Below are 12,759 nucleotides of genomic sequence, written 5' to 3'. Positions count from 1 at the left end.
ATTACCAAAATGTGCTAAAGTAATTAACAACTTTTGTGCAGAGCAAATGTGCTTACTTAAGTAGATTAGAATCCATATATTACATATATTTAAACATACACATATATTAAGAATTATATACTAGTTTACCTTTGTAAAATGAGTAATTGATTTGCGCTAAAAAAGTGACTGTTTTCGTTCTGAAAGTGTTGAACTTAACTTGAAACATATTTTTTATCAAGAAGATATGACATAGGGTTACTAAGCATAATGTATTATCGTTTATATCAATACTGAGGGTCATTGATATATACATTTAAATAAAACTATATATAAAATAAATTATATATAGAGTATTTGTTAACCGTTGTCTCCGCAGAATTTTGCGTATTTACTGGGCAAACAGAATATCGAATCAAGCCCATTGGACCAGAACAAATGTAAGAGATGTCAACTTTAAAATTCGCAAAAGAAAATTCGGATGGATCGGGTATACACTTCGAAAGGCTCCTACCGAAATTAGTCAGCAGGCGTTGGTATACAACCCACAAGGTAGCAGAGGAGAAGGTCAACGTTAAATGAAATAAATACCGTTTTGCAGCCCCTAGAAAGAGGAATAAGCAATATTTCTGATATAAAGATTGTAGCGTTGCGACGCGAAAGATGGAAGCGACTTATAGACAGCCTATGCCCAGTATAAGAGGCAGCTCAAAATCATTGACATAGAGTAAGGCTTATAATTATTATTATTAAAATAAATTATATGTTGATATTAAGCTTAGTGTTAACTATAAAGTATAATTGAGAATTTGGTATGTCTGTTTTTATTAAAATAGGTATGTTCTTGTCATTAATTTTAAATCTTTTTTTTCTGAAAGTGACGCGTTTTATCATTTAAAGATACTATTTAAAAATTAGAAGGGTTCGAATAGGAAGGAAAGTTCGATTAGGTTATGCTGGCAGACCAAAAAGCTCACGCGTAGTCTATCAAAGTCCATTGCGACAACAGATCAAAATCTTACTTTTTAGCGATAGTGTACATCGCTTAGGATGCGCGTGTTATTAGCGAATTTTATTAGGATTTCAACAGAAACTTCAAGTATGTGCTCCAATTCTGTTAAACTGACAGCCCCTAAGTATTTTCATCGAGTACTCCAGAGAACCGGGCAGTTACACAGCAGATGCTTTGGAGTTTCCTTTGCATCCGGTTTGTTGCATTTGCTACAAGCATAGCTACCAATAGAAGAGAAAAGACAACAACAAAAATTTTAGTTATTTTATTGAAAAATGGTTGACCATACACTGCTGTTTAAAGTTATTTTTGTTATTGTTTAAAAAATATTAAAAAAATAAGTTTGATTATTTTAACTACATTATTTTAACTAAAATGAAGATAACTTTTGTTAAACATTGGCAATATCAATTATAAACAATCAAAAAAAAATTACATTTAGTAAGGCTTTTTTCGGTATTTTTTTTTTTTCAAAATTGAGAGGAATTCCACTGTATTGCTGAGTATATAAGTTTATTGGATAGCTTCATTATTGTTGTTCATAACAACAAATCAATGTTTAAAATAAGCCGACCTCAATTATGATAGGCTTAGAGGTCTATCCAAAATTTTTGTTAAAGTGGATAATAATTTAAAAGACTGGGGTTCCGTTCGGGTAGAAACCAGATGCGTTAATCTAATAACAGATAAACAATATTTGCACAGATTACATTTCTATATTCCTCCGAACGATTCGGTATCAAATTTCTTACATTAATAATGAAGTAAAAAAAGGCATTAAAAGGTAGTTTTGAAAGGAGAATCACTGTTAGTGAATTTTTGATGAGTATAACAATTAATTGCTTAGTTGCTGATTTACGTTTCCTTCACATATATATGATATTTTATGAAATCTAGTTCAATTTTTGTTTAAAGGTGTCTTAAAGGTGTAAGAAAAAAATCTTGCAGAGTCCTTTTATGGAGTTCACTCTTAAATAATCCCTTTAACTTAGTTGTTATAACTTCATTAACAAGTACACACCTCAAAACGTGTGAACAATTTTTTTTATGGCTTAGCTATATTTACTTCATAAATGTTAAGCTTTTTCATAATCTACTTTAAATTTTCGCTGTATTTTGGAATAAGATATATAGCATTCCCCTGCTTGTAATCTATTATCTATACATTCCTGAGTGGTGGTTTTTGGTGAGTTTAATTCTCACACGGTCACAAAACAACCTACTGTAAAATTAAAAATAAATAATAAGAAGCTATAGGGGATAAGCACTCCCTGTCCCATAACATAGCTCTAAACTGTTAATATTGTTATGAGCATAATACGATCTCTGTTAATATACAAAGAACAAAGTCATAGCTTCAATATATAAAAAATGTTATTTAGCAATTGTAGTGGAACTATGTAGTATAAAATTTCATGTGTAAATAAGTATTAAATCAAATAATGTCATTGTTCAAATAGTTTATATATTTATATATTTATTTTTTATTATGTACTTTTTATAGAATAAAATTTAATTTTAACATAAAAACTTTTTATTTGTTAGTCGTGTTCATCTAAGTCATACAATCCCACAACGACACAAATAAAAAGTAAAATAAAAATTTTAAAATTGCTATATAAAATGAAATACGACAGCGCAAAGGACACCTGCGCCCAAAGGCTCTTGGGTTTAGTCGAAATATGTCACTGTTGGAAACTCAAATAATTTGCTTAAAGTTTAAAACTGTTTAAATGTACGCTATATACTTTAAATATATACGCTTTATATATTATAAAATATTAAGTTTTTTGTGGCCTTTTCTCGACTTGCTTATATACTCAACATACGGGAACTCACAAATAGCTTTATTACTTCAACGAATTTTATATCATCATTAATACACAAATATCGAAGACGGCCTACTATAGGTATTTCAAAGGTCGTAAGTATTATTTATGTTTTTTTTTTTTAAAAAATTTAATATAACCATTTTTGGTTGTAAATTTTTAATGTTCAAATATCTGTTCGTTTTCATATAAGAAATGTCTCTGGCAAATTTTTCATGGATTGAATCAAACACTCAACCACAAAGTATTACGAGTCACTACAACTGAGTCGGAGTCTGAGTCTTACACGAACGAACTAAAGTACGTCAATGCAATATTGTATCTGGTACTCTGGAAGGTTTAATGCTCGTATGTGGTGTGCTGAATTTATGGCACATAAGCGTAAGCACTTTTGCACAGAGTAACTTCATCAATAGATTGATTACCAACCGTAAAATTTTGCAGTTTACTTACTCAAAGTAAGTTTTTTGTTTCCATTTTATTTGCATAAAATGTCAAAAAGTATTTCAATTTTGAAAAATATTTTTCAATGCTATAAAATTTTTATTCGAAAATCTTTTACAGGGTCGCGTGGTTTGAACGAATCGCCAGAAGTTGTGCGATTAAAGTGTTTCATTAATAAATAAAAAATATTATGCTAATGGGTATAATGGAGGAGGACTAATCTAATCTAATTATAATGCTATAAAATGTGTTCAGAATATTATAATAGTGTTTAATATTAGAATAGTAATATTAGAATAGCAAAACCCATTATTTTATAATCGTCAATAAAGCACTGATCTAGTAACGAATTAATATGAGTAGCTTCCGTGATCACCCTACCTATAACCATGCAAAGTGTCATTATTAATTCAAAGTAAATAGTAATAAATAAATAGGATCTATCGGAAGAAATGCTAGGAAATCCCTTATACGTGCGAATTTTTTACTAGCATAGGTAGTCAATATAGATTAAGCTTTAATAGTGGAAATCTATCAACATTTTTCCTTAATCCCAGCATCAACGGTTATCAGTCATGTAAACCCCAATTTCTTTTTCCGTTTTTGTTAATAATTTATAAACATATTGTTATAGTTGTATTTAACAACTATTTTTGTAAATCAAAAAAGTTTAGTTTCAAGGAAACTCAGTAGTTGAGGAAAAGCAGAAATCGAAAAAGAATTACATAAAACCATAAGCGCAAAAAAAAAAATCAATCAATCAAACTATATTAATTCACCTTTATCTACTTGTCTGCCATCTTGATCAAAAAATTTTAAAAATTTATTCAGAAAATTAAAAGTATTAGATTACTTTTTTCTGATAATCAATATCGCCCCCTTCAAAGTACTCTCTTTTGACTAAGCAAAGCTTGTTACAAGTACTTACTTAGTGCTGTCCGTCCCTCGTGCTGGAGCGCAGGACCTCAACGACTATTGTGCGTTTCTAAACTCCTGGTCCACGGTTCTTCGCCATGTTTTAACTGAGGCTACAGGCCGACTGCTATCTTGTGGATTCCAGCGTAAAGCTTGTTTTATTATACAGGATGTTATTTACCTGAGCGTTCCTTCCATTTCCTTCTTTTGATTTCAGTGGCGGCTTGTATTTGTTTCATGCGTTCCCTAAGTTCAGTATTGAATATACGTTCTGGCCATCATACTTTCAGTATTCTTGGATACGTGATTGAATAGGAGCCAAGTTTTTCCATGTTTTGCATCGAAGCTTAGCACACGTTGATACAGGTACAACTGTTAAAACATTTTATATAATAAAACTTCTGTTAAAGACTTCCTAATCGGATGCTATAACACAGTTGATGGAATTTTTTTTATCATTTTAATAAAGAAACGCATGGAGTCAAATCAAACAGATTCAGTGGCTGTTTGATTATATTCGTACCGTCATTAACTCAAGAATAAAGATGTCAGTCTGAAAAAGTGCATTATAGTGGTGTAAAATCTATAAACTACAAATCCTATATCTTTTTTAAGAATTACTTCACACAAAAAATTAATGTGGTATAGGACAGCACAAAGGTATTATAGCTTTCTTCGTATAATTCCACCTTTTTATATATATACATTTTATATATATAGTATGATTAAAAACCTTTAATGCTTATTTAATTTCCTTTAAAGTAGAACCTAGCTTTACATGATCCGTATAACAGTACTATTTCTTTAAAAAGATCTTCAATGATAATTTTTCTATTAGCAAACACAATATTAAATTAATATGCCATTTCTCCCTCATTGACTGAACTGTTAGACAATCAGACCTTGCGTTATCTACAATGCTTTCTCAATGGTTCTGAAAGCATTTGTTTATACTATATACCTATACATTTGAGGTTATAACATAACATCACCGCTAATTCAAAATTCAACAACTTTCTCGTCAGACATTATCCGATTAAATAATTCAAAGCACAGTGATATACGTCTTGTTTGTTTCAAAGTTAAACAACAGACTTACTAACTGATTATATATATAAAAATATTAACTATATATTATATGATTAACTATTTATTAAAATTTAATTTCAACTTTAAACAGAAAAGCCACTAATAGTATTCTTGTCGGTCTTCTAATTAAAAACTAATATAACATATCTTAACTACTATCAGTTTGTCTATTAGTAAATATATGGCAAACTAGTGTACTCAGTACATTGATACTTCGCACACATAGTCGGTTGTGAACGCAAGATATTGACATCTTCTGATAGCACAAGAACTTCGAGAATTTATATATTTATATATGTACTTCCCAAAGAGACATATTTCTGATATTATTATAAATAAATTAATATATGCATATAAGCAAATATATTAAAATTGTGAATTTTTTTGTCGTTATGTAAATATTGAGAAATATAAAAAGACCTCAGCAATCAATAAATTTGAATATTTTGTATCCTCACATCTCACAAGTAAAGATCTCACAGGTGAAGAGCTCACAGGTGAAGAGCTCACAGGTGAAGAGCACTGTAATTAGTATTTCGTGATTTATTTTACTATTCAATCTATAGGTCACTGAATAATAATCCTACTAAATGTGTAAATAATTAAAAATTTTAAAATTTGGTTTATGTACGCATTATTTAATAAAAATAGTTTATGTAGGTGTACGGCTTTCCTTAACAACATAGATATTAATAATGGTTATAATTTATTTTTTATGGTATTTAGATAATTCGGTGTTCCATCAAATTGTTGAAGCTTTGCAAACGATGTCTTCATAAGTGTTTACTACCATCTAACCAGTAACTTATGTGCCTGTAGGACTTGTAGTTGTAGGATTTGCCGCATATTAACTGCAATAGAAAAAATGGTATGTTCACATAAAGTTTCTTGTTAGTTCTTATAAAAATTTCAATATTCTTCTTACCATAAACACATTTTATTAATTTGCTTTTAAATTTTGTTTTTAATGTTCTTCTTCTTCAGCGGCTTGGCGCGGTTGTGGCAAGTTAGCCCTCTCCAACTCTGCTGCCGTTGCAAAGCCATTACGATATTTCACTGGAATTTCTCTTGGCATTCGAACACGAACAGCTGGTAACCTTCCATTGTGCATTTCGCGCAAATTTCTTATATTTGGATCGACTTCGCCAGCCGGTGGACCGTCGTTAGCATTTCTGATTGGGTTTTGAGCATTATTTGGATCCATGTTTAAGGTAAAGTGCTATAAATTAATGTGAAAAAAAATTAAATAATTATAAATTATTAAAGTTTAGATTCATGTCGATATACGCGTGCCCGCCATATTGCACAAATAACCTACAAATGCATTTAAAAAAAAATACGATTTAACCGAAAACTGTACCGATATATTCATTTGTGAGATTTTTTGTTTGTTTTATTATATTTTAAGTGATATAAAGTGTTTCAATTCTAATTCAATCATTTAGATTATACTAAATATTCTAGATTCTGAACAACAATACCGTCGCGAAACATCCGTAAATTTATATTGATATAATAGTTCGAATTACGAAATAATTAACTTTCTAAGTTCTTTAACACATAAATATAAACGAAATAATATATATCAATAGATATTTGTTTTATAATTACACTAAATTCAAAAAATACCTGGAACAGTTTCGAAATACGTCCGACGCCAGATAAAGCAGCTACTGAAAAGGAAAAACTATCAAATGTCAAGTCTGTTCTTAATGACATTCGTTCACAATATACGTCACATGTGACAAACTTTAAAATATGACATATAAAATAAATACCTGTTGCAATTTTAAAATGCTACACAATACACAATATTATCAGAAGAAATATATTTTCTAATTTTAAATATCTTTAAGCAAACAAAATAAATAATTTCAACTTCGTTTAAAGGAACAGGAACGTTATTTAGTAAAACTTATATGTAATATGCATATTCATTTAATAAAAAATGTATACTTAATTGATTTTTAATGCCCGTTTTGACGAAAGAAACTAAATTCTTTACGTAAAATATTGTTTACAATAGAGAGCTTTTTCTCGAACAGTAGTAAATCACAACAACAACTTTTTTTTTAATTTATATAAACAAAAATTGAAATACAATTGATATAATAATAATTGGCTTAATAATTTTTAATTCTGGCTTTTTGTCATTTTATTTCATTCCGCAATAATAATACTTAGCAGTCCAGTAAAAAAAAATATCGTAAAATAAATTTAACTACTGTATTCCTACACTTAAGCCAACATCCTGTTTGTCAGATAGTTTATTTAACATACCAAAAAACTGGTTCATCATTTCCAAATCTTAACGATCTAATACTCTGCCATGTTTTTCCTTGTTATATATAAAAATCTAAAATTGTTTAACACCAAGTGGGTTTCGTATTGTATACTTAGAAACATTTTTACAAATTTATTTAATTCCTACATTACGAATCAATTTTTCTTTTAAGGCACTTGGAGAGGGTAATATAGCGTTTACACTGATCGCAAATGATTCATTTCGAATCAGTCATTTGAAAGTGTTTACATTAGTTGTTATTCATTTGTTCTCATTGCAAACAGCTGATTTTTCAACGTTCCTGTTGAAGGTAAAATAAACCTTAAAGTAAATACTTTTTGGGAAGTAAAAGTTACAAAAAAAGGTGCATCATTTTCCAGGAAATGCAATCATCAAATATTTATTTACCTCTGTGTGCAAATATGTCAAAAACAGCTTCCTCAAACTGTCAAAATGCCATGAAAAACTTTTATTTAAGGTGTGTTCAATATATTCATATGCATTTGGAACTCATTTAAAACTCGTAACTCATTTATACAAAATGAGATCTATTGCGCGAGCGTAGATTCCATATGCGCATATGAGATTTTGTATGCAGAAATCAGTCTTTTGCTTCTCGTTTGTAATTTTTGACCCAAATGAGTAATTTAAGGCCAGTGTAAACAACATATAAGGCTTCAATAGATTAAAAATCATGATGATAGAAAGTTGATTAATTTAGATAAAATATTTCACAGAACTTTTATATTTAATTAAAATATTCCGACAGTATAATAATGTATATATATATAATATAGATATGTATATTATTATATTTCATATTACAGTTACTAATTGTTTTTAAAACAAGTATATAGAATCGTCAACATAGTAGATTTATTACAAACTTAATAGTCCCCAAAACATAAATAGAGCATATATATAAATAAAGCATATATAGAGAAAAAATAAAGTTTATTTAATTTTTGACATTACTACCATTCCGATAATAGTTTTCTATTGTTTATCCAAAAAAAAAATTTAATTTATATTCATTCTTTATACATACATTATTTTAATAAAATGAAGTAAACATTGCTCAAAGCTAAACGTAATATAAAATAATATCAAAATTGTATTAATTCTTATTTTATATATTTATATATTAATAGAGTAATAATGTAATTATAAATTACATCTAACTTAAGTTTATAGAAGCTATACCTACTTGTCCGTATGCTTCTTCTTATTTTATATTTAAGTTTGTATTTTGATTTTCTCTGCAAAAAATACAAACTTTTTCGCAATTTAAGCGTTGCCACATTATTCTACAAAGTGAAATGCTTGTTCTATTACTGGTTGAAATGCAAATACATGTGCAGCAAAACAGCTGACCCGTTCTACCTTACGGAAAACATGCATTTTGTCTGTATTTAGTATTAAAAACACTATAAGAACTGTTCTCTTACGTACTTGTAGTAAAATTCCAGTAAAAAATTATTTAAATTGTACAATTTTCTGTTCCCTGTTCTTTGTTTTCTGATTTCTAATTTAATTGAATCGAAAAATGTTGATTATTTTAATCAAATTAATGAAGAAGCTAAGCCAATAAATGAACTATTAATTTTATCTATAGGTGCTTTCGGCCACTCGCAAGTGCAGCAAAAAACAGCAAGTAATATTCCACAGAATATGATATATAAATCAAATAAATTTATTGTCTTAATTAGGATTGAAATTTTGTAAAAAATACTTATAATATTTTAAAATCATCATGCTTTTTTAAACAAAGAGCTGAATGGGAATATGAAGGTAATCAACTAGATTTTTACTTGAGAGCACTACTGTACTTTCTGCGTAAACTGCTTTTCTCAAATAGGGCTTGCGGGCTTTCTCAATATATTTACTTTTAGGTTTATATTACTATTACTTTGAAGTATGGGTTTATTACTATTCACGTGTAAACGTAGATCAAAATATCCAATAAAAAATCGCGACGTGGCAATTCAAAATAGAGCATGAGATGTCATTTTTGAATTTAAATTTAATAAGAAATATTCTTTAACATATATTTAAGTTTGTGATATATAACTATCTCAAAATAGTAATACGTAAAGTACTGGTATTATTCGGATTGTTTTTTTCTCTAAACTATTACGTGCGCATAGTTTTTCCAAAATGCCAAAAAGGGGGCCAAAGGGTAAGGTTAGAATTATAAAAGTTCCCGTACCAATAGATGTGGAGGAGAACTCCAATGATGATGATGATGTCTTGGAATTGGTTGATAGTAAAAAGTTGATGGACCAAATTCGTGCAAGGCGTTATGATTTGGGCTTAAATACACTCACAACTGAAGCGTGTATAATTTTGGCAAAGCACATCGATGAATATCTTCAATTTGTTTTGAAGGAATCGTTGAAGCTAGAAAAACAACGTAAAATATCAATTGAGGTTTGTCAATTGTATATCAATGATTTTGAAAAAACAAAGTCATCTATAAATAAATATATTAATATATCATCTTTAAATATATATTAAATATAAAGGATGAGTCGCTGCGCACAAGATATAATGAAGTTAGAGGGAAGCTAATGTTTATGGATGGCGTACTTAAAACAAAAAAGAAACCCAAACCAGTTAATAAAATACAAAGAGTATGAACTTATTGCTTATTTGCAGTTACCTGGCATGTATGACAGTTCTTAATATATTCTAGGGGTTCCAAGAGAAAACAAATATAAGGCTGACAAATGAAGCAATACGAAGGGCTATAAGAGACCATAAAAAGGTGAGTTATTTTAAATGTCTTTTAATAGAACAACTGTGAATAAGTTTAAATAAGTTTGATTGCTAGGTTATAGATAGAGCATTTAAATCGAACTTGTTAACTCATTCCTTGGTTAAGTTTTACTTATTATATATAGTACAGATGTTACCAAGCTTGATTCAAATACCTTAATTGTATTCAGTGACTTACAGTGACTTTACACTTTTGCAATTAACTTTCGCGGTTGTGTGGTAACCTGCAGAGATCCGCTGGCATGATTCCTTCTGGGAATGGTGAACGGCAATCAATATAAGCAAATATATACTTACATTTTTAGATGTACTTAAGAATAAAAAAAACCGTAACAAAGCTACAAGCAACACGATGAAGGAACACCTTAAACAAATTCTCAATAACTTAACTAAACAATAGGATTTTAACAAGGAACTCAAACAAAGATTAAATAAACTTGAATTCAGAAAAAGCCTTTTCCAAAAGCAACATCCATCTATTGTTTACCGGCATACATTATTTCACCTAACGATAAATCTAACTATAAATCTCAAGTGGAGTGAATCAATCGTTGGCTACGAAAAAAATTTGATATCACATAATAAATGTGAAGTTTTGACTACATTCAAACTGAATGCGAATGTATGCAGATAAGGAGATTATATTATCTTGATGTTGTAGGCAATCTTCTGTTAGATAAAGTCACTCGGAAAAGTAATCACAGAAATATATCCTATATCCTATATGCTACTATATAAAATGTGTAACAGTCTAGACAGGAGCCATGCATCGGTTCTGGTACAACTTTATAAAAAAGTTTTCAGTGATGATTTTTTTATTGTAATTTTTTTACCTACTGATAGTTAATCAAATTTTGAGGAGACAACTTAGATCACAAAATGCTATTTAAAGTATTTAAATATTTAAAGAAACTGACCTCCTATTTAGTCCTCAGTCTAAGGGCTAAACATAAACTACAAAAAGCACTGTAAGCATGGAATGCGGGTATTATTATTACATTAATAACTAAAGTACATGAGGTTGAACTCGATGGATGATCATAAAAAGCATTTACTGTTTAATAATACATTGGATTATAATTAGAGCCAGTTTAACAGTACAAAATCTATTGACATCTATATTAGTGGATTAAAAACAGCTGAGAAGATATGTCTAATATCGTAGCAAATATAATAATAGTCTATCATTGCCGTTAAAAGCAGTATTTCACAAAAAATACATTAATGCTGGGCTTGAAATTTGCAGGTATCACTCCCAGCCTTTGTTCCACTGAACTTATGCATGTATTAAATAAGAAGCGTTGCTTTCGATTGAGGTTATGTTAACATTATCTTCATATATAGCAACGTGGAAATGGTATATTAGTTAGGGGTATAACAATATTATTCATTATAATATTATTACAATAACATCATACTAATATCATAATAATATCATTATAATATTATAATATTTATATATAACATAATATATATATATAGTATTTACAATATTAACTTGCATGAAAATTTATTAATAATTATGTTTATGTTTTTAATGAATTTTGGGTTATAGTCTTCCACAGGTTGTGACACACAGCCGATTGGAGTAGCTGATATGCTCTCATTTTTGGAAAGCGATCCTTATAACTTACATAGAAAGACTTTAGCAAAAGTATATGTCAATACCAATCAACGCAAAAATGGAAACGATTTGAAGGATTAACCATTTATTTCGCTCCTTATGATATATAGATGTTAATATATGTTTGTTATCAAATAAATTTGTAAATCGAAAAAATACGTTTTATACAGTTATTATCCGAAGTCACAATATGTACTTACAGTTATTTAATCTTTTAATTGTTTCAATTTGCATATATGAGAATTGTAAATCCACCTTCTCACACTTTCTATAGCCGACATATGTAATATTATATTTTTTTTATAACATATATGACTCAAATAGTTTTTTGTGTTGTAAATTTTAAATTGTAGTCAACCCAAGAAGTGTATTTTGTAGAATCAATATAATGTACTGCATCGCAAGCTGGCGTAATGTTGACCATATTATACGAAGTACACTACTAATTGACTTCTCACCCAGTGTATGCTACAAATGTGGCTTTTAATGACTGTTACAGACACCATAAGCCTTAAAATGATGCTCTATAGAAAGAGTCTTACCATGAACGGAACAGTTACTTTTAAAATAAATTCCTGTTTTCATCTGAAGAAATCGAAAATAAGCAGTGAAAGTATTAGTTCCATATTAAAATGGTAGCACATTCTATGTAAAAAAAAAAATCACTAATCCATTAAAATATATTATATTTTGTTATCATCTGAAGTACGTTAAAGCCCTTTAAATGCTTATCATATCGTCCACACATTCAACGCTGACTATTCATTCATATAACCTTCAGCTAGTTTAGGAAATGTTTTTATAT

General features: G+C 28.9%; 2 protein-coding genes across 2 annotated transcripts; one reads left to right on the top strand and one right to left on the bottom strand.

Annotated features, from left to right (window-relative positions):
• Nucleotides 1-5,885: 5,885 nt before the first annotated feature.
• On the bottom strand, nucleotides 5,886-7,015 carry LOC119661960. Its single transcript, XM_038071484.1, has 3 exons — nucleotides 6,898-7,015; nucleotides 6,194-6,487; nucleotides 5,886-6,119 (listed from the first exon to the last, which is right to left on the bottom strand). Exons 1-2 carry the CDS (start codon nucleotides 6,985-6,987, stop codon nucleotides 6,233-6,235), a joined length of 345 nt encoding a protein of 114 aa, XP_037927412.1. The 5' UTR covers nucleotides 6,988-7,015; the 3' UTR covers nucleotides 5,886-6,119; nucleotides 6,194-6,232.
• A 2,610-nt stretch (nucleotides 7,016-9,625) lies between these two features.
• Nucleotides 9,626-12,093, top strand: LOC119662399. The gene is made up of 4 exons (XM_038072004.1): nucleotides 9,626-9,982; nucleotides 10,078-10,185; nucleotides 10,248-10,319; nucleotides 11,886-12,093. The coding sequence occupies exons 1-4, from the start codon at nucleotides 9,710-9,712 to the stop codon at nucleotides 12,033-12,035; spliced, it is 603 nt and encodes a 200-aa protein (XP_037927932.1). The 5' UTR covers nucleotides 9,626-9,709; the 3' UTR covers nucleotides 12,036-12,093.
• The last annotated feature ends 666 nt before the right edge of the window (nucleotides 12,094-12,759 follow it).

The sequence above is a fragment of the Teleopsis dalmanni genome, chromosome X, assembly GCF_002237135.1.
Source record: "Teleopsis dalmanni isolate 2A chromosome X, ASM223713v2, whole genome shotgun sequence".
In the NCBI taxonomy this organism is placed as follows: Eukaryota; Metazoa; Arthropoda; class Insecta; order Diptera; family Diopsidae; genus Teleopsis; species Teleopsis dalmanni.
This window is presented reverse-complemented; position numbering and strand designations above follow the sequence as displayed.

Bases quoted from the DNA above. Each gene is read 5' to 3' on its own strand.
- LOC119661960 (XM_038071484.1), bottom strand. From the start codon at position 6,987: ATGTCATTAAGAACAGACTTGACATTTGATAGTTTTTCCTTTTCAGTA. The intron at 6,488-6,897 runs GTATTTTTTGAA...ATTAATTTATAG, and splicing joins GTATTTCGAAACTGTTCCAG to CACTTTACCTTAAACATGGA.
- LOC119662399 (XM_038072004.1), top strand. From the start codon at position 9,710: ATGCCAAAAAGGGGGCCAAAGGGTAAGGTTAGAATTATAAAAGTTCCC. The intron at 9,983-10,077 runs GTTTGTCAATTG...TTAAATATAAAG, and splicing joins AACGTAAAATATCAATTGAG to GATGAGTCGCTGCGCACAAG. The intron at 10,186-10,247 runs GTATGAACTTAT...AATATATTCTAG, and splicing joins CAGTTAATAAAATACAAAGA to GGGTTCCAAGAGAAAACAAA.